This window comes from Ictidomys tridecemlineatus, chromosome 10 (genome assembly GCF_052094955.1).
Source record: "Ictidomys tridecemlineatus isolate mIctTri1 chromosome 10, mIctTri1.hap1, whole genome shotgun sequence".
NCBI classification, from domain to species: domain Eukaryota; kingdom Metazoa; phylum Chordata; class Mammalia; order Rodentia; family Sciuridae; genus Ictidomys; species Ictidomys tridecemlineatus.
Window position 1 is genome coordinate 22,921,463 of NC_135486.1, and position 21,297 is coordinate 22,942,759.

At 39.9% G+C, this 21,297-nt stretch overlaps 2 protein-coding genes and 1 non-coding gene across 13 annotated transcripts in view; 1 reads left to right on the forward strand and 2 right to left on the reverse strand.

Moving 5' to 3' along the window:
• Positions 1 to 4,986, reverse strand: part of Uchl5 (ubiquitin C-terminal hydrolase L5) — a 43,838-nt gene extending 38,852 nt beyond the window's left edge. For 2 of the 11 annotated variants that reach the window (XR_013426449.1, XM_078022508.1), the window contains exon 1: positions 4,405 to 4,975. Coding sequence is in view for 8 of the 11 variants with exons in the window: in XM_078022508.1 (XP_077878634.1) it covers positions 4,405 to 4,927 (523 nt within the window). In the remaining 3 variants the exon portion in view is untranslated. The other 9 variants (XM_005335351.5, XM_005335350.5, XR_013426450.1 and 6 more) reach the window with 8 other exon arrangements.
• LOC120887752 (small nucleolar RNA U109) lies at positions 2,644 to 2,775 on the reverse strand. The gene has a single exon (XR_005731080.1). It is a non-coding gene; the product is annotated as a small nucleolar RNA U109 (small nucleolar RNA).
• The window catches only part of Ro60 (Ro60, Y RNA binding protein), a 35,209-nt gene continuing 18,532 nt past the window's right edge, over positions 4,621 to 21,297 (forward strand). Inside the window, exons 1-2 of the mRNA XM_078022505.1 lie at positions 4,621 to 4,752; positions 19,169 to 19,765. Coding sequence (XP_077878631.1) covers positions 19,186 to 19,765 — 580 coding nt within the window. The 5' untranslated portion in view covers positions 4,621 to 4,752; positions 19,169 to 19,185. The remainder of the gene's footprint in view (positions 4,753 to 19,168; positions 19,766 to 21,297) is intronic.

Below are 21,297 nucleotides of genomic sequence, written 5' to 3' on the forward strand. Positions count from 1 at the left end.
TAACCTTACCAAGACTACCGAAAGTAGTAAGGATGGTCACAGCCTCTACATCCCCAACAAAGAATATACCCAGATGTTTTCCACAACCCATTTCTCAGTTGTCCCATGATGCAGATAAATGCCATTTGGCTGGTGATATGACCAAATAGGAAAAACTGATTAACAGTCTCAAGCAACCTCTACAAAAACAAGGCTAGAAAATAATTTGAACTGAATTGGGTATTTCCCTAAATTGGAGATACTCTACTGAACTGGTCCCATTTGGGGGGGAGGAGGGGGGCAACAATTATAATCAACACTTGTGAACCTCCAAGACTATATACTTTTTGCTTCTTGTGTGAAATCCAGATCTTAATTTGCTTCTATCCTCAAAACAAAATGAGACACTCAACTGAACTGATCCCATTTGGGGGGGCCCAACAATTATAATCAACACTCGTGAACCTCCAAGACTATATACTTTTTATTTCTTGTATGAAATCCAGATCTTAATTTGCCTCTATTCAAAACAAAATGAAATACACCTTAGGAAATACACCGGGTGTGGTGGCACATGCCCGAAATCCCAGAACTTAGGAGACTGAGGCAGGAGGATCATGGGCAGCCTTACAACTTAGTGAGTCCATGTCTCAATTAAATAAATATGAGGCTGGGGTTGTGGCTCAGCAGCAGAGCATTCACCTACTACGTCGCAAGGCCCTGGCTTCAATCCTAAGCACACATAAAAATAATAAGTAAAGAAAATAAAGGTACTGTGTCCAGCTACAACTAAAAAATATATTTTTAAGAAATATAATTAAATAAATAAAAGGACTGGGGGATATAGCTCAGTGCTAAAGTGTCCCTGGTTCAATCCCCTGTACCCAAAAAAGAAGTGATTATGATAAGCTTTCCTCTTAATAAAATACCATCTTAGACTCAAAGGTCATTTGGATCTGCATTAATGAATAGGTCAGTTGTTATTAATGATGAAATTACTCCAGAATTGCTGTCATGCCAAAATGGGGTGAAAAAAAAATCACTAATCCACCCTGCTATACCTGGGTTAATATTCTGAACCAAACGGAAAGGCCAACACAAAATTTGTCTCTTGTACATACTACAAGATATTAACAGATTTGGTATTGATCATGCTGGTCAGGTCACACTAATCTAAGTGTCTGAAGGAATACTGATTTGGGGTAGAAAGGAATTATAAATTTTGGTGGGAAACAATTCTCAATGGGTTTCTCCTGTTTTGTTTGAAATCTTTACATTTAAGTTGACTATGGATTCAGGTTTACAGTTTCCTTTTCCTATAGTCTGGTTTGGGCAAGGTAATATCTGCCCTTATAGAATGATTTTGGTTTTATTTTTCCATTTTTGGGGGGTATGGGGTGTAGGGTACTGGAGATTGAACTTAGGAGCAATTGACCACTGAGTCACATCCCCAGCCCTACTTTGCATTTTATATTTTATTTAGAAACAGAGTCTGAGTTGCTTAGAGCCTTGCTTTTTGAACTCACGATCCTCCTGTCTCAGCCTCCCAAACCACTGGGATTACAGGTCACCAAGCCTGGCTACATTTTTTTTTTTTTTAAAGAGAGAGTGAGAGAGGAGAGAGAGAGAGAGAGAGAGAGAATTTTTAATATTTATTTTTTAGTTCTCGGCGGACACAACATCTTTGTTGGTATGTGGTGCTAAGGATCGAACCCGGGCCGCACGCATGCCAGGCGAGCGCGCTACCGCTTGAGCCATATCCCCAGCCCAACATTTTTTTTTTTTTAATTTGCAGAGTTGGTATTACTTATGTCTTAGTTAAAATAAAATCTTTGTTTTACTATGATACTACATTTCACTAAAATTTATATTTATATATTCACTGCTTCCACAAATAATTTCCTCTCTAATGATGAACTTTCAAAATGAATTTGCAACAGCATTCACAATATAATCATATGTTTCACTTTCAAAACAGTTAAATCCCAAAAGCTTAGAGGGGTTTTTTGGTACTGGGAATTGAATCCAGGGGTGCTTTGCCACTGAGCTACATTCCCAGTGATGTATTTTTATTTTGAGACAGGGTCTCACTAAGTTGCTAAGTGCCTTGCTAAGTTGCTAAGGCTGGCTTTGAACTTGAGATTATCCCACCTCAGCCTCCCAAGTCACTAGGTTTACAGGAATGTGCCACTATGCTCCACCAAAGTTTTTTTAATTGATGAATTGAATGGGAAAAAAATGAAAATGATTTGAAAAATTGGATTTTTTTCTTTGAAGTATCTAATTTTTTTGTAAAATTCTTTTGCTAATGGAGCCAATCCATCAACAGTTATTTTTTTCATGTGTGCTTATAAAAGTGGATTTATATATCACTCTCTGATGCATGACTTTATTTAAATCATTTTTAAATTCTAAGATTTTTGCACATATGAAATTGAAACAATAGCTGATGCTGGACTGAACTGATTTTAAAATAAAATTACCTAGCACCATATTTCTGAAAGTCAACTTTAACATGTCACAACAGTTAAGCTTTTGAATGTAAACTTTATGGCTACACTTGCACACATCAGTGTTATGTCCAAAACTGATCTTGTTTTCTTGTCCTTCATGTCTGCTCTTTTGTAATCGTCTCCACCAGCGCCCAAAGCTGATTTTTTCTTTTCATGTAGGAGAAATATACTACCACTCAACCTGTACTTTAAGGTTGGCAGCCCTGAGAATTCCTTTTTTGAATGTAGCATGTAATGGATGTACTCCTCCTCCACAAAGCGGAGAAGGCATTTCCACATGCAACTAGTGGTTTAAACACAGCAAATTTATTGAATCTATGTTCTCCTATCTCACTACTTTTTCATCTAAAGTCAATGGTCAAGCCAATCACCTCAACTGTCCTTCACTCACTTCATTCTACTTTGCTCTGCACTCCACAAGCATAGTAAACCTTAATTATAAAAATAATTTCATTTGAATATATTCGAACTTCATTCATAGATCTTTGACAGTAAGCCCCCAGTGACTATAGGGCAACCAGACTATACTATATGGCACACAATATGGCCTCAGTTTACCTGATCAGCTTCAGATTCAAATACTTTCCCTGACCATTACATCATATTTTAGTCACTTTGCTAGCTGTTCCCTACTCCATATACAAATAACACCATCAGTTTATGCTTCTCTTCTGTCTGTGCTCTTCATGACCTGTGTTCTTAGTTTGTGAATATTCTTGGCATAGCAATTAAGACACCATAGGAGTTTGTCAGTTGTTCAGAATAGCAGTCAGATTATTCACATTAACAACTCCCAATCCTTACCAGTGTGCCTGAGATATAATAGTTGAACATGTGCTAGAAAAATGATATTCCAAATATTCAGCTATGTACTACATTGACATTTAATTTCTGTCCTGAATACAAGTTTTAACATAATGGTTCTAAATAATACTTGAGGAAATGTAACAAATATGAACTTATTTTCCCAAAAAAGAGGGTGGGAACAATTGAGAGGGAAGGATAAAAAGTATGGAAGTATATGCTGAGTAGTATGGAAGAAAATGAATAAAACTAGAAAGAAATTATGAGGAAAGCATGTGGCCTCTAATGTAGAGCACTACATCAAGAAAGCTCACTTCACCGGAAGCCAAAAATGCCCAGGGAGCAAAAGAACCAGAGAAGTAGTCTGTCAGGTCCACGCAGTCAGCGTGTGTGTAAGAGTTAAGGTGTTCTGCTTTGAGTAACTAGAATCTCGAGTTGTTGAGCGGCTTGGGCCTGGGACACCACCCTGAAGACACACCCTGGACTGGCTTCTTCAATAGGGCTGATGGCCTAAGTGATGCACCTGACCACACTGCCCTGGGACAGGGAGGCTCCGCAGAGAAAACAGTGGAAAGGGAAGGACAGGTGCATAAAGAATTGGGGCGGGAAGGCCCTACCGATTCCTGAGCATACAGCAGTGCACAACATAGGCACGATCCTTGCCCTCGTGGTGTGGCTCTCAAGATGACTGTGGAAACACGACTGCCCCTGAAGGACGACGCAGCACAAGCCCTAAATTCCCCCTCCCGGACTCCAGGTTCCTGAAGTCATTTCTGTTCAGAAGCTGGGCGGCGGTGGCCGCAGGTGTCCACTCCATGCCCAGCTTGGGCCTCCTCCCGTGACCCCCCCCCCGGCCCAGGACGGTCCCTTTGGTTCTCACCGAATCCTTTAATGAGCTCGGTGAAGACTCCGGGGTCGCTTTCCATGAGGCACCACTCCCCGGCATTGCCCGTCATGGCCCCGGCCACACACCGCCCCACTCCACCTCGCGTTCTCGGCAGCCCCCCGCACCAGCTGCCGCCGGCCACAGATCTCAGCAAACCCGCCGCCGAGCTCGTCAACCACACGTCACCCCGCCTACTTCCCGACAGCCTCCGGGCGCCGTCACCTGCAGCGCGACCCAGCGCAAGAAGACGCTCTAGCCACCCAGGAGACATCGAAACTCTAGGCCTCGCGGGAACCAGCAGCACGTTCGAAAGGGGCGGGGACCTGAGGAGAAAGGGCGGAGATTCAGAGCGCCGGAGGAGGTAACATCCGGGATCCTCGCCGTCTGGAGGGAGGGCGGTGCAGGGGAAGAGGGGCGGGGCTCGCTCCGGAGAACCGAACGTAGAAGTCCTGGTGGTGTTTGTCGGGCTGTGGCTGCTAGTCCTTCTGCTGCTTTTGGTTTTTTTCTCAGTGCTACGCAGGGCTTCTTCTGGCGGCCCTGAGGGTCCCGAGGGTCGGCCGCCAGGCACAGGTAAGGAAATTGCGGGCGGGGGCTGGCAGCTGAAGGCCCTTTGTGCGGTCTGAGCAACCCCGGGACGCGCAGGGTCTGACCGGTCCTCCATCCTAGCTGCAGAGGCCGGGGCAGACACTTCGCCAACCATCGTTCTCTCCCTCCCTGCTTCACACTCTGGGTAGCGAACCAGCATCGCTCTGGAGCGTTCTCTTTGGGCTCGGCCTGGACGCTCCGAAGGGCGGGTCCTTTCCGAATCCGGGATTGCTCGAGTCTGTACATGCATAGCTCCCACAGGCCGGCGTCTAGAGGTCCGGCTTCACTCCTCCTCTTTCTCCTCCTCCCGCTGCTTCTGCGCGCAGAGGCGTTGTCTTGGATTCTGGGTTTTGGAAGAAGGTGCTTTGTAGGAAGACAGAAGGCGAATTTATCTTAGAGAAAATGAAACACTGAATTTTTTTTGGGGGGGTCCCCCTATGAATTAAGACCAAACTTTCTCATGCTCAGAAAGGAAACTGAAGGACTGAAACCCCTAACCTTTTTTTGCCGGCGCCAAAGAAGCTGAGTGCAAAAATTGCCCCCTCCTCGGGTCTAACACACGCTAACTAAATTTGCATATGTACGTTTCCTGCCTTTTGTCTTATTTTGCACTCTCTTCTTCCCTGCCTCCCTCCAAAAGTTCTGCTCACCTTCAGGGACTGGGAAGATAGAACTTTTAAAACAATTTTCTCGTGTCTTCTTTCAAAGCTGGCTTTAAATAAAACCTGTTACCTACCAATTTGACTTTGAATATTTCTGATATTAAAATCTCCGACTAACAAATAATGGGGGAGAGGAGAGACATCTCTTCTAAAGCTCATGGGGATGATAGACTGGTGCAAGGGGATGCGATGCCTCTAAGGAAAATTATGTTTTAAAACATATAGCCTATTAATCTAAAACATTTGGGATGATTCTAAAACTAGAAGAAGAATGGAACAAAAAATGGCTACTTTAACTGAATCACCCTCATTCATCAGGTTCTTACAAGGTACTGTAGTATTAAAGTCTTGAATATGTGTGTGCTTCATTCCTTAAAAGCATTTTCCAAGACAGGCCTTTGGCTTGGAGGGGAGGGTGCTTTAGTGGATAGAACTCTTGACTCCTTCCTTCTCTAACCCTTGAGTTAGGGAGGATTGTGCTACAGAATTTGTGTGAAGCTGCAAAACTCATGGTAAATTTTACAGAACGAAAGAACAGCTTTTGTAAAACAAGCGTGAGTATATTGTGGAGCAGAAGCCAAAGTCTATGATTTGTTTGTTTGTTTTGGTTGGTTTTTTTTGTTGTTGTTGTTTTTTTTTTGTGTGTGTGTGTGTGTGTGTGTGTGTGTGTGCGTGCGCGCGCGCGCATATGCTGGGGAACCACTGAGCCACATCCAGCCCTATTTGTATTTTAGAGACAGGGTCTCAATGAGTTGCTTAGTGCCTTGCCATTGCTGAGGCTGGCTTTGAGCTCAGGGTCCTCCTGCCTCAGCTTCCAGAGCCGCTGAAGATTACAGGCGTTTGCCACATCACCCAGCTATATGATGTATTATTGACAAATACTTTTTTGAAGCTGGAATTTGCTACCTAGACACTACCCACAGGTTAGTGTACTCAAAATCTGCACTTAAGATATTTATTTGGAAAATTTTGAGTCCCATAAGTCTAGCCTTATTTCCTTATGAACCATACCTATTAATGATTTCTTCAGTTGTGTTGACATTTAATACTGAGAGTTCACATAAAAAGCCGTATTTCTAAATCTGGAGAAAAATGAGATCTGGCAACCAGTTGACATCTTTGTTTAGACTACAATGATGACGCATTTGCTGCAATTCCTTACCAGTTCCTATTGCATTCCCTTTGATTTAATCCACTTATTTCTGTTTCCTGTCTGTATGGTAGAGGCATTTGAATATGTGGCCCTAGTTTTCATAGTGTATGTGTGTGTATTTATATACATGTTTTATTTTTTAATGATTACAATTACAAATGTCAGTCTTAACTACATTTTAAAAGGAATAAAAATAAATAAATAAATAAATAATAAAAGGAATAAACTGTAAATTTGTTTGACTTCTTGGTGTGAAAGTTAACATTTTTAAGTAACAGATTAAAAGACATTCACCTCCAGGGACTCAGGAGGCTGAAGCAGGAGGATCCAATCGCAAGGTCAAAGCCAGCCTCAGCAATTTAACAAGGCTTTAAGTAACTCAGTGAGACCTTGTCTGTAATACAAAAAAGGGCTGGAGTTGTGGTTCAAGAGTTAAGCACCCCTGGATTTACTCCCCAGTACCAAAAAAAAAAAAAAAAAGAGAGAGAGAGAGAGAGAAAGATATTTAACTATTAAACTCAAGAAAAAATTGTGATTTTTAATTAGTTACTGGTAAAAGACACTATGTGTATTGTATTTCTAATGAATGAAGCTGAAGGAAATGCTATTACATAGTGTGTTCTACTAGCATTTATTCTGCATTCTAAATTAAATCAAGACAGAAATAGCCAGAATATAAGACATTCGTAATTGATTTAAAATGTGGTCATATTTTTAATAGAATTGTGATTTAACTTCTCCCCAAGATTTTAACTTTTTAGAGGTTTAATGAATTCAGCTGTTTTAGATCCTTCAGAGTGGTAGGTATAAGAGATTAGGACAGACCAAAGAATAACTATATTTCTGCTGTTAATTTGGATTTACAACACCTCAGAAGTAGATTAACTCCTGACTAGTCTCTGACCTCACTCCCTGACCTACTGCATTCTAAACCACTGGCAATGGAACTTAAGCCTTTTGTGAAGGATATGATGATAGCATAAAAAAGAAAAAATTATATTGCTATGTATGTCTGTATGTATCTCATATTGCTTTCTAAAGTCAAATATAAGAAGTATAAGGCTAAATATCACTTTTGCATAATGATTTTTCTGCTGCTTTCCACTTTGATAGTTTGATAACTTTGCCATACATTTCACTTAGCCAATATTTAATTTCTATTTTCCTAATAAAAAGGTTTAGGATATAATCCCCAAGTCATGAAGTACATTATTTTAAAGTATCCAGTGCGGTGATGGTTTTTTTTTTTTTTTTAACCTGTCCAAGATTTTATTAGCAGGACCGTAGTGGCCAGTCTCAGAAGAGAAGGGGGGAGGGAGAAAGAGAGAGAGAGAAAAGAGGGGGAAGAGGGGGGAGAGAGAGAAAGGAGAGGGGATGGAGAGAGAGGGGAGAGTAAGAGAGAGAGGGAGAGAAAGAGAGTAAGAGAGGGACCACAAACAGGGTGTTGATATTTATGGGCTTAACACAGGATGAGGAGGAGCAAGGCGAGTGAGCTGGTACTTCTTCATTGGCCAAGAGTTTGCACCACTTCAGGGATTGGAGGTGCACCATTCAAAGTTCGCACCATTCACAGTGATTGGAGGTGATGGTTCGCGCACCATTCAGTGCGTCATGGACCTGAGTTCCCAGAAGAGAAGCACTCCGGGTGCCATCTTTACCAACATTCCTCCCTTTTTTGTTTTGGTTTGGGGGTGTCGTAATCAATCTGGCTACTTCCTGCTGAGTAAGGGCGGCGTTTAGAGGGAGGGAGGGAGGTCAGTTGGTTGGAGAAGAAGAGCCAGGAGGCCCCATATCCATGCACTGAAGACATGGATTTCCTCTGGGGAGAAGTCCATGAATGTACCCTGCAACAGTCTGCAGGCCGGTGGTGGATGTCAGGCAGGCGATCAGAGGAGTGGACTACGACAGGAATGGTTGGGCTCGGAATTTGGGAACGGGGTTCCACTTTGAGCGACAAGGATCCCGGTCCCAGGTTTCAGCACCAATGTAAGGGACGATGGAAAAGCTCCGTAAACTCAATAAGCCAAAACAACCGTTTACCTGTCCAAGATTTTATTAGCAGGACCGTAGCGGTCAGTCACAGAAGAGAAGGCGGGAGAGAGAGAGAAGAGGAGAGGAGAGGAGGATGTGAGAGAGAGGAGGGGGAGAGAGAAAGGAGAGTGGGTGGAGAGAAAGGGGAGAGTAAGAGAGAGAGGGAGAGCCGGAGTGCAAGAGAGTAAGAGTAAGAGCGCAGTGATGGTTTTTAATATATTCGTAGAATTATGCAACCATCACCAATATCTTATTTCAAAACATTTCCAACACCTCAATAGAAATTCCTCTGTTAGCAGTCTCCCCCCAGTTTTCCCTGCCCCTAGCTTCTGGTAACTCTTAATGTTTTGTTTTTTTTTTAAATCTATGAATTTGCTTATTCAATCTCATATAAATGGAACACATAGCCTTTTGTGACTGGCTTTATTCAAGTAACATGTTTTCAAGCTTTGTTCAAGTTTTAGCATGTATCAGTACTGAATCCCTTTTAATTGCAAAATAATAGTCCATTGTATGGATATACCACTGTTTTAATCTTTTCTCAGTTGATCATGATTTGGTTTGTTTCTGTGTTTTGTCTATTACATGATTTTGATAAGAACATTTGTCTACAAGTTTTTGTAGGGACACACATTTTCATTTCTCTTGAATCTCTTGGTCATATGGAAACCATATATAAACTTTTGAGGAACTACCAGACTTTTTTTTTAGTAACCAGACTTTAAAATAAAATAAAAAAAAATTAAAACAGTGCCTGCATGATTTATATTCCAACTAGTCGCAGTGGCATAAGAGGGTTTCAATTTCTAAATTTTTACCAACACTTAAAATATTGTCCTTTTGAGGATAGCCATCCTAGTGGATGTGAAGTGGTACCTCATTGTGGTTTTGTTTTGCAGTGCTGACGATCAGTCCCAGGGCCTTACTAATGCTAGATAAGTGCTTCACATGAGCTATACCCCCAGCCTATAACTGTGGGTTTTTTTTTTTTTTTAAATGGAGGTGGGGGTTACCAGGGATTGAACCAGGGCATTCAACCACTGAGCTATACACATCCCCAGCCCTATTTTGTATTTTATATAGAGATAGGTTCTCATTGAGTTGCTTAGCGCTTTGCTTTTGCTGAGGCTGGTGGCTGGGATTATACGCATCAGCTTATCATTGTGGTTTTGATTTATGTATACTGATGATTGATGATCTTCATCATATATCTTTGTTCATTGGATATATTTGGAGAATTATATGTTCAGATTCTTTTGACCATTTGCACATCTTTGGAGAAATAACTGTCCAAAACCTTTGCCTGTTTAATTGAGTTACAATTGTGTTATTTATATATTTTATATATACCTATGATTAGGAAACACTTTCTCTGTTCCATGGGTTATTGTATTGTTTTCTTTGTAGTGTCCCTTGAAAAGTGAGTTTTAAATTTTGATAAAGTCCAGTTTGTTTTTTTCTTTTGTTACTTGTGCCTTTGGTTCTGTATTCTAATACCAATTCTCTTGACACCTTGTTCTGCAGTTCAGTTCAATTCTGATACTAACTACCTGGAATTAGTATCACATTCCACAAGTAAAAAGGCAAAGTCCTTAAAACTTCCCTTGATTGAGATACCAGTTGCAGGTGGATTCCCCAGCTACCCACACTTTTACCCTGCCAACTACAAATTCAAGGTTTCCACAAAACTTTCAAGATTAATTCATTAGAATGACTCATGTAATTTATTCAACAGTGATAGACTTAGGAGTGCAGTTTTATTATAAAGGGTACAACTTTAGAGCCCACAGTGAGTCACTTTGTTAGTATAACAAAGACTCCTACACTCAGGAAATTCCAGGGGTTTTTGAGAGCCTACCAGGAACCAAGTACAAAGACCAGATGTTCTTTATTATACCACAGTGTCATATTACTGTCCCATGGCAAAAGGTGCAACTTAACCCAGTGGAGAGGGAGAGATAAAGAATTTCCAGACGCTTCTGCCTTTGTCAATGCTTTATTCACTCAAATCACTCAATACATTTTCACTCTGTAGGTTCTTGTTTGTTTGTGGTGCTGGGGATTGAACCCAGGGCCTTGTCCATGCAAGACAAGCACTCTACCATCTGAGGGATATCCCCAGTTCTCTGTAGGTTCTTAATCAAGAAAATTAGGGGCTGGGGATGTGGCTCAAGCGGTAGCGCGCTCGCCTGGCATGCATGCGGCCCGGGTCCAATCCTCAGCACCACATACAGACAAAGATGTTGTGTCCGCCAAATACTAAATAATAAATATTTTTTAAAAAATTCTCTCTCTCTCTCTCTCTCTCTCTCTCTCTCTCTCTCTCTCTCTCTCTCTCTCTCACTCTTTCTTTTAAAAAAAAAAAAGAAAATTACAATCCTTAATGCTAGGCACTGCAATAGACATAATCAGTTCACAGCAAACAATTCTAGATTAATTCTAAGCACTGCAGGCACACTTAATCACAGCAGGCTCATGATAGACATTCCCTCTGCATGCTAAGTCTCAGATCAAAAGTCTCAAGCCTTTTGGCTTTAAGTCCAGCAGATGCACACTCATTCAGACTGTGGTGATCAGATCAGGAACCACGGCAGGCTTCTGGGGAGGAGCTGACTGCTGGCTGAGGAGAAGTCCTTTTCTCACCAGAGTTAAGAGGCTGCTATAGAGTTTGAGACTGGCAGAGGATCAAGCTGATGAGAAGGGTTAGGGTGTCAATCTAGGTCCTCAATAGGTTCTCCATCGTGAGAGCATCAGTGTTGGCTGGCTGAATGTCTATTCATTTGCTCCTTCATTTATACTAAATTTTGAAGCTTTGACCACCCTTTTAATCCCTATCAGTTGCTGCAGGTCTCTCAGTGAGGTCATTTACCCTGGGGTTAAAGTATATGGTCTGGTGATCTTCACCCTGATATTTTTGCCTTTCCCCTTTATGGGGCGAGGACTACATGCCAGAGACTTTACTCTGAGTTTGTCAGGGTGGGGAGAAGTGACTTGTTTGTTCCTGAGGGTCTTACTGGAGGGCTCCTTTAGGCATACCTGTTGAGACTGCAGGTTTCAAACTGGAATTTTAAAATGGAGTTGCTTAGGCTCAAGCCTAAGGCCATCCTTAACATTACCTGGCCAATTTTAAAGTTAATTTGGCTATTAGTAATCACTGACAAGGAGAGTAGCTTGAGACATGCTGCCACACTTTTTTCCATCTTCACTTTAAAAATTTGACCCTGGTAAGTTTATATAAGCAAGTAGAGAATAAGGTGCCCTGGTTGTTAATGATCTGTTCCATTGTTCTATGGTGCATCCTGGAAACTATGGTCACATGAGCATATAGAAAGCTAACCAGTTTCTGCTGAAGAAATGTTGAAAAGATTTGTTTTTGTGGTTGTCAGTGTAATATAGAAAAGGAAGAGTCTATTGATAAAGCTGTGAATAAGTACTAACTTTCTTATGTCCAGAGACAAAATTACAACAAATTTAAGGATCCTAATTGTTACTGAAAGCTCAGTCCTTGTCCCCAGTCCAGTAACAAGGACACGGTTTTGAGAAAAGAGAAAATAAAGTTTTATTGCTTTGCTAGCAAAGGAGAAACAGAGGACTCCAGTCCCAGAGGCTGTAATTCTGCCCATCCTGGGGAGGGGGAGGGTGTTAAAGAGGTGGTTCCAAGGCTACATTTCCTGTGATCTTGTCAGGAGTTGTCAGTAGTTGTAATTCACTTGTTAATTTGGGAGACGGTTGTTGCTGAGATCTTCTGGTGCCATCCCTGAAGTCTGAGTTGTTTAGTTCTCTGACTATGATGGGGAAGAAAGGTGATCCTATTTCCCCTGTGATTAGGAAAGGGGAGAGGAAGAGAAAGAAACTTGTCTGTTTTAAAATAAATTGCACTGGCAGACAGCAAAGTCTATGTTCAAAGCATAAAATGGACTAATTCTAGAATTGGACAACACCTTATTCTACAAAATAGATTGGTCTCCCTAGGCATTAACACAATAGTGAAGAGGCTTTTTCTTGTTTGTTTGTTTGTTTGGGGGAAGGGTTCTTTTGGTACCAGGGATTGAACCCAGAGGTACTTAACACCACTGAGTCACATCCCCAGTCCTTTTTTGAAACAGAGACTCATTAAGTTGCTAAGGCTGGTTTTGAATTTGTGGTCCTCCTGCCTGAGGCTCCTGAGTTGCTGGCGTTGCAGATGTTCACCACTGCACCTCGTTTTTCCCTGCTGTGACCAAGATCTGACAGGAACATTTGTAGAAAGAAAAATTTATTTGGCCCTCACAGTTTCAGAGGTCTCAGTCCATAGACAGTCAACTCATTACCTCTGGGCCTGGAATGAGGCAGAACATCATGGCAGAAGGATGTGGTGGAGCAAAGCAGCTCAGAAGGTTACACAGCAAGCAGAGAGACCTCTGGTTACCAGAACAAAATATATACCCTAAAGGCATGCTCCCAATGACCTGTGTCCTCTGGCCACACCCACCTGCCTAGAGTTACCACCCAGTTAATTCCTATTAGGGAATTAATGTGTTGATTAGGTTAAGACTTTCACAAATGAATCATTTCACCTCTAAATATTCTTACATTTTTGATACATTAGCCTTGGGGGGACATGTCATATGTAAACCATACACTGGTAAACGTCAGGTTACTTCAGATTGCTTTTTTGTAAGGGTTAAAGAGGTACTACCTTGCTGATTCAGATGAACTAGAATCTCCTGTTTTCAGGAAAATTTTGTCTGTTTTGAGATCTATCATCTATTGGCTTCTTTAAATTTTCAGTTTGACTATGTGGTATTTAGCATGACTGACTCCGTTTTGTTTTGGTCTGATCTATTAAAACCTAGTATAGGTGTTCAGAACAAGATGATGGCCTCCCATAATTTTTATTTAAATTTATAGTAGTGATTATAAGGGTTATATTTTAGAGATTACCCTTTTTCTAGACATCCTTTTTTTTACTTAAATGTTTATTTTGCTACTTGTTCTACAAATGATACCTGTTAGGTCGGTGGCAACTTAGAACAAAGCAGCCCGAGTTGCTTTGAACATCAATCAGATGCGGGCAGAAATGCCTGTCAATCAGCCAGATCTCCTGACTAACACCTGTCAATCAGCAGGACTCCCTGGCCAATCCTGGAGTTCAGCCAACTCCCCTGACCAACTCCAAGGGGGCAAGGGACCCTAGAGACACCTTTTCCTGTCCCAAGCTCTTCCCTTCCTGCTGTAAGCCCCATAAAAGTCCAGTCCGGTGGAGCTTCCACGCGGTTACTCCTCAGACCCTTCCCCTGTCCCCTCTGTGGGTCTAATCGAGTTCCGCCCGGGAGTGATATCTCAATAAAGCCTGTTCAGCGGCCCTTTTAAATCTGCCTCCTTTGGTTGCTGCCTGCCCAGCCTGATCTGACATCACCTGAATACCTAATATTAAATATATTTAAAAACCAGGAGTGGCGGTGCACATCTGTAATCCCAGGGTGAGTCAGGAGGATCCCATGTTCAAAGCCAGCCTCAGCAACAGCGAGGCGCTTAGCAACTCAGTGAGACCCTGTCTACAAAATAGGGCTGGGGATGTGGCTCATAAGTTGAGTATCCCTGAGTTCAATTCCCAGTACCAAAATGTGTGTGTGTGTACATATATACGTGTGTTGTGTATATATATGTGTGTGTATATCAGAGATCAGTATTAACAAATGCATTGTAAAGATCAAAACAAGATAATTTTTTTTCTACTGGAATTGTCAATTAAGTTATCAGTGTTTGAGAAGGCTGTTAGTCTTCTTAAAGTTTTTTGGATTGAAAGGCAAATTAAAAAGGGGGTGAGAATAAAAAGAAACATCAACTACACCAGGAGTTTCAACCTTAATCAGTACTTTAAATCAGTCCCTAATGACTGATATGCTCATATAATACCTGAGACCTAACCTTCATTGTCATAAGTATAATTGTACCAGTTTTATTTGGAATATTGACCCTGGTGTTTTGAACACGACTCAATAAAACTGCCCCCTTAGTCACATTAAAAATCTGAAGAGCTCCATCTCTCATGCACTTGTTCCCACATTATATGTTCTCATCGCAGACCCAGTCTTTCATTGCTCCCCTAGACACCAAACTGTCCCACATACCATTTGGAACTCTTCCACCCACATCCCATGTGGACTGTGGAAATGGGGTTCCTCTCGGTGGCATGCGCTGACAGCAGAATAAAGGCTAAGAAAAGTAGAACAAGGAAAAAACTACAGGACATAGGAAATATTTTTTAAAAAGCAGGAGCAGGACGGGCTTCCACACTAAAAAGAGCAAAATGGAGCCTGGGCTTGCTTTATTTATATCGGGAACATCAAAGGTTTTCCATGGAATATTCTTTGCCAAAAGAAGGTAGCCTGTTCAGTTCCCAAGGGATTACACCCATGTCTGGAGCTTCTGTGAGGGATGTTCCTAGTAGAGCAGAGATAAAGGTCATGTGCATTGGACAATTTATTGAGTGGGAGGAGCCACAAATAGTTCACAATGCCAAACCTAAACCCCCCTGGCTGCTATACCCGGGGTAAAGACCCTCAAGTAATTCATGGGTGGCTTCCCATAGAATTCTACATATTCTGTCAGATGGGAACTTCCTCTTATTTCTTTATACCTCCATCTGTCTCAAATCACTTTATGGGTAATCTTCACAGCTATCTCTTGCCATGAGTAGGCCAGTTCGATGTTCTAAAGTCATATGTCTGCTTTCGGGAATATCACTCTTTCCATAATACCCTTTCTTTACTGTATTTTCAACTTTCAAATTGACTCTTTCAGTCTTAACCTCAGTTCCCTCCCATTGAAGATTAAAAAAAAAAAAAAAGATTTTTCTGGGATGGGGTTGTAGCTTAGTGGTAGAGCACATATGAGGCACTGAGTTTGATCCTCAGCACCACATAAAAATAAAAATATTGTGTCCGTCTACAACTAAAAAAATTTTTAAGGTTTTCCTCTAGATTCCAGTCCTTTTTTAAATTTTTTGTTCTAATTAGTTATACATGACCATAGAGTGCATTTTGACATAAATGGAGTATAACTTCTCATTTTTCTGGTTATATATGAAGTAGAATCATACCAGTTGTATAATCAAATAGGCACATAATGTTTGATTCATTCTACTATCCTTCCTACTCCCATGCCCCCTTCAATCACCTCTGTCCAATCCAGAGTACCTCTATTCTTGCCAAGTACCTGCCCCCCATTGTGAATTAGCATCCTCATATCAGAGAAAACATTCAGCCATTGGTTTTTGGGAATTGGCTTATTTCGATTAGCATGATATCCATCCATTTATCAACAAATGCCATTATTTCATTCTTTAAGGCTGAGTAATATTTCACTATGTGTATATGCCATATTTTCTTTATCCATTCATGTGTTGAAGGGTACCTAGGTTGGTTCCATAGTTTAGTTATCATGAGTTGAGCTGCTATAAACATTGGTGGGACTGCCATATTTTCTTTATCCATTCATGAGTTGAAAGGTACCTAGGTTGGTTCCATAGTTTAGTTATCATGAGTTGAGCTGCTATAAACATTGGTGGGACTGCATCATTGTAGTATGTTGTTTTCTTATGTGATTTTTTTATTTATATATGATAGCAGAATGCATTACAATTCATATTATAGAAAGAGAGGACAATTTTTCATATCTCTGGTTATATACATAGTATATTCACACCAATTTGTGTCTTCATACATGTACTTTGGATAGTAATTATCATCACATTCTACAATCATTAATTATCCCATGCCCCCTCCCTTCCCCTCCAACCCCTCTGCCCTATCTAGAGTTCATCTATTTCTCCCATGCTCCTGCTCCCTATCCCACTATGAATCGGCCTCAAAGAAAACATTTGGCATTTGAATTTTTGGGATTAGCTAACTTCATTTAGCATTATCTTCTCTAACTCCATCCATTTACCTGTAAATGCCATGATTTTATTCTCTTTTATTGCTGAGGAATATTCCATTGTGTATATATACCACATTTTTAATCCATTCATCTATTGAAGGGCATCTAGGTTGGTTCCACCGTTTAGCTATTGTGAATTGTGCTGCTATAAACGTCAATGTGGATGTGGGCAGTAAAGAGAAACATGCCTTTGTAGTATGCTGATTTTAAGTCCTTTGGGTATAGACCGAGGAGGGGAATAGCTGAGTCAAATGGTGTTCCATTCCAAGTGTTCTGAGGATAGATTTCAGTCTTTTATACCTATGCTTTCATCATTTATACCTATGCTTCCTTTAGAGTAGTCTATTCTGTGAATTCTGTTCCTCACTGAATACCCTCCTATCTCATTATAATAAATCTATTTCTTATAACCATTGTACTGCCATTAGATTTTCTAGTTATTTCTGTTTATTAAGCCCAGTGGTATTTTCCTGCCCTTAATCTACTTGATCTCTGAGTAAAGGACCCTTCTTTCCTAAGCTCCCAATTGTTAATATTCATTAGGATTCCATTCCTTAGCCCTCCCCACAATGTATAAACATTTATCCTTTTCAAAACAAAACTTCTACCATGTGTTTCTCTTTAAGCTACTACATTTCTGTCAGTGTGTCTTTACAACTGTGCCAGTACATTTAGATAATTCCTTTTCTACAATCTATAGAAAAAGACCAGCATTTCGGAAACCTCCATTTGGAATGCCTTTCAGCTTTTTCAGTTTGTATTTGCTGCACAGATCTTCCTGAATTATTGAGACAACATTTATATTTATACCTCCACAAATGAATGTGGTTTCTCTGAAAGCAGGAATTCATTTTTTTTTTCTTTTTTACTTTTTTGTAAAGAGAAACACTCATGTCTTACATTAGGTGCTCGTTGAGATTTTTTGTTGGCTGTGTTGTTTGCCATGGGCAGAAACCCTGTGGATGGATTTAGGGACCTGAATGAAGGATCTAGAGTTACTGAAGTACAGTATGAATAATGGTAGACTGATGAACCAGTGATGATTATGGTTGTTCCCTTAAAGAATAAAAAGGGATGCAATTGTAGGAAAGTTAGTTCTGGTAACTTTGTAGATTTTGGCTAAGACCCAAGTGTAGAAATGATGTAAGGAGAGAAGTGGAGGTCATTACAGATGACATAAACCACAAGCAAGCACAATTAGAGGAATGTTAATTAGGATGCTCTCAATTACAAATAATAAAACTTTAAAATGGCTTAAACACCAAGGATATGTTTATGACATAAGAGGAAATTCGGTCCCAGGGAGCTCAAGGATCTCAGATTCCTTGACATGTCCTCAAAATCTGACTCTTTTCATGGTCTGTAGACAGTTTCACTACCCACTATCACTTGCAGATGATAATATCAGAGGGCAGTAAAGAGAAACATGCCTTTTCAAGAGCCTAAGCCCCTTTAAGAGTAAAGAAAACTTGCTGGGCATGGTGACACACAACTGTAATCCAAGTGTCTTAGTAGGTTGAGGCTGGAAGATCACGAGTTCAAAGCCGGTCTCAGCAATTCAGCGAAATCCTGAACAACTTAGTGAGCTCCTATCTCAAAATAAAATATAAAAAGAGCTGGGGATGTGGCTCAGTAGTTAAGTGCCCCTGGGTTCAATCCCTAGTACCAAAAAAAAAAAAAAAAGGAGGAGGAGGAGGAGAAGATTTGAAAAGCATACTCCAGCAAACAGGTTGCAGTGGATCCTAACAAGCACCCAATTTATATCCCTCTCATAGCAAGGAGAATGAGAGTACCAGGATTGTGGCTAAGTATATACCACATGAGCAGCATCTAGGAACTTGTGATGAATACACATGCTTAGGCCTCACCCTAGACTTCTTTAATTATGAAAGACACTCACGGCTGAGTAGAACTCACCAGTATGTGTTTTAATCGGCCTTTTAGATAATTTTGATGCACATCCAGTTTGAGAACCATTAGCTTAGAGCAGTCAAGGTTTACTCCTTTGGGCTAGGGAAAGGCCTAACACCCTGAAAGGCTGAAAGACTTGGAAAAGAAAAGAGAAAGAGGAATGGATGTTGGATAGGCAGCAAAAAAATATGTCTACAGTTCTTCAGGGAGTAAGATATTTCCTAGAGTCAGTTAACATTGCTTCATCTATTCCTCTCTCTTTCCTCCTCTTTGGGCCTAGAGACATCATGCTGTACTACTTGTTTCATCTCCCAGACAATACACTGTACCTCAGAAATATGATTCTTTAGTTGTAGCTGCTAATTATCATATCACCATGGCTATAATCTAGTTTGTTTGCTTTGAAGTATTTGAATTTCCCTGGTTTATAAAAATATAAATACAAAGCAAGAACATTTTAAAAACTTAAGCAAGTCTTGTTAGAGGTCATTTTTGGTGGTCACATAGGGCTTTTCTTTTCCTTCATTTTTTCCTTTTTCTAATTTTTCTTAAGGACATCTATATTGATTTTATATTAAAAGAAAACTTGGCTTTAAAGATATTTTTTAATTATGTTTGTAACAGATTCCAGTAACTTCAGTGTGTGGATATTAATATTGTTTTCATTTATACGATTTTATTTTGTACATCTAGTTGTAATAACATTTTGCTTTTTTCATAGGTTTCCTAAAAGGAAAAATGGAGGAAACTCTAAATCAAATGCAGCCACTGAATGAAAAGCAAGTAGCCAATTCTGAAGATGGATATGTATGGCAAGTCACTGACATGAATAGACTGCATCGGTTCTTATGTTTTGGTTCTGAAGGTGGGACTTACTATATCAAAGAACAGAAGCTGGGCCTTGAAAATGCTGAAGCTTTAATTAGATTGATTGAAGATGGCAAAGGTTATGAAGTGATACAGGAAATAAAGTCATTTAGTCAAGAAGGCAGAACCATAAAGCAAGAGCCTTTGCTTTTTGCACTTGCTATTTGTTCCCAGTGTTCTGACATAAGCACAAAACAAGCAGCATTTAAAGCTGTTTCTGAAGTTTGTCGTATTCCTACACATCTCTTTACTTTTATCCAATTTAAGAAAGATCTGAAGGAAAGCATGAAATGTGGTATGTGGGGTCGTGCTCTCCGGAAGGCTATTGCAGACTGGTACAATGAAAAAGGAGGCATGGCCCTTGCTCTAGCAGTTACAAAATATAAACAAAGAAATGGCTGGTCTCACAAAGATCTGTTAAGACTATCACATCTTAAGCCTTCCAGTGAAGGTAAGCATAAGATGTTCATGGGGTATGGGGGAATGGATTGTAGAATAAATAGTGAATTTTTATTTGACATTATATAATTATTTCCAAGAATTAGCCTTTTTGAGACAGTTTGATTGACTAATTAAAATATTTAATGCCAACCTGGAACTAAACACCTAACAACTAATCATAGGCAATCCAGACATTGATAATCAAGAATCATATAACAATTTTACAAATTAACATCTAAATCTTAAAATGTCACCATGCTAGCTCGAGTGTTTACCCAAATGAGTGTGGGCTATGAATGGAGTATGGACTAAAGTTGTAATAAGCAAACACCAGCTTGTCAAATGGCAGATAACAAAATTGTACTGCTGTAGACACCCCTCATCCCCATCTCTCTAGAACATTTTTGCCAAGGAACCTAAAGGCTACTTAAAATAGTGCACAGTTTAACAATGTAGGGTGTTAATTGTCCTTAGCTTTCACAGGGTAACTTGAGTACTTTTTCTAAACCTATGGGAAAAGACTTGAAGTTAGTTGTATCTAAAATAATTATCAATCCCTCTTAGGAAGAATATAAAAACTTCTTCAAAGAAATAATTTAAAATATGAACTTCTGCAAAAATTAGCATGTCTAAAATTTGACTTTTTTTCCTATCATAAATGAAACTTGAAAATATAGCATCTCAAATTTTATTTCTGCTTGTTACTTTGTATACTTAAGCCAAGTAAATTAATCTTTCTGAGTTTTTGTGCCTTCCTCTATTAGAAAAGGGAGAAGGATAACATTTACAATTATTGTAACTAAACATAATAATGTATCTTAAAATACTTACTTAGCATACATATTTTCTGGTATGTAGTAGAAGTGCATTATTAGTTCCCCTCCCCTGCTTCAACATATTTATTCTTTTTGATATTGATTATTATCACCATTCATTCATTCAACAAATATTGAGTACCTATTATTGATGGACATTGTTCTGAGTACTTGGAATATATTATAGGAGTTAGTGATTGATACACATTCATGCAAAACACCCCCCCCCCATTTTTTTCTTTGTCTTTTGTGTGTGTATGTGCCCATGTGCAAACATATGCAGGCGTGCTTCTGGCACATTGAAGTTGGGGATTTTAATGTAGTCAAACTTGTACCGTCACAGGTTTCTGTTTTATGTTAGGTTTAGAAAGGCTTTTTCTAAGGTCATGTAAGTAAATATTTACCTGTGATTTTTCCCAGTTATGCTGCTTTGTTTTTTTAGCACTTAAATCTTTGAGTAGTATAAGGGAGATAGGCACCCAGCCTAATTTGTTTGTTGAAACACTGCATAGTAAAATAAAGTAAGTATGAGACTTAAAAGATCACCTATTGCTAATTCTGATTGGACAGATTAGTTTCTGAACTTGTGGAAATAGTTATTCTGGGCTTTCTTTTCTTGATCTACAAAATACAGAGTTAGTAGATGTTTCTTAACTGATAAGAACAAAACTGATATTTAAAACCTTGTTAATTATAGCAATATCATGTCTGGCTTAGAGGACCCCTT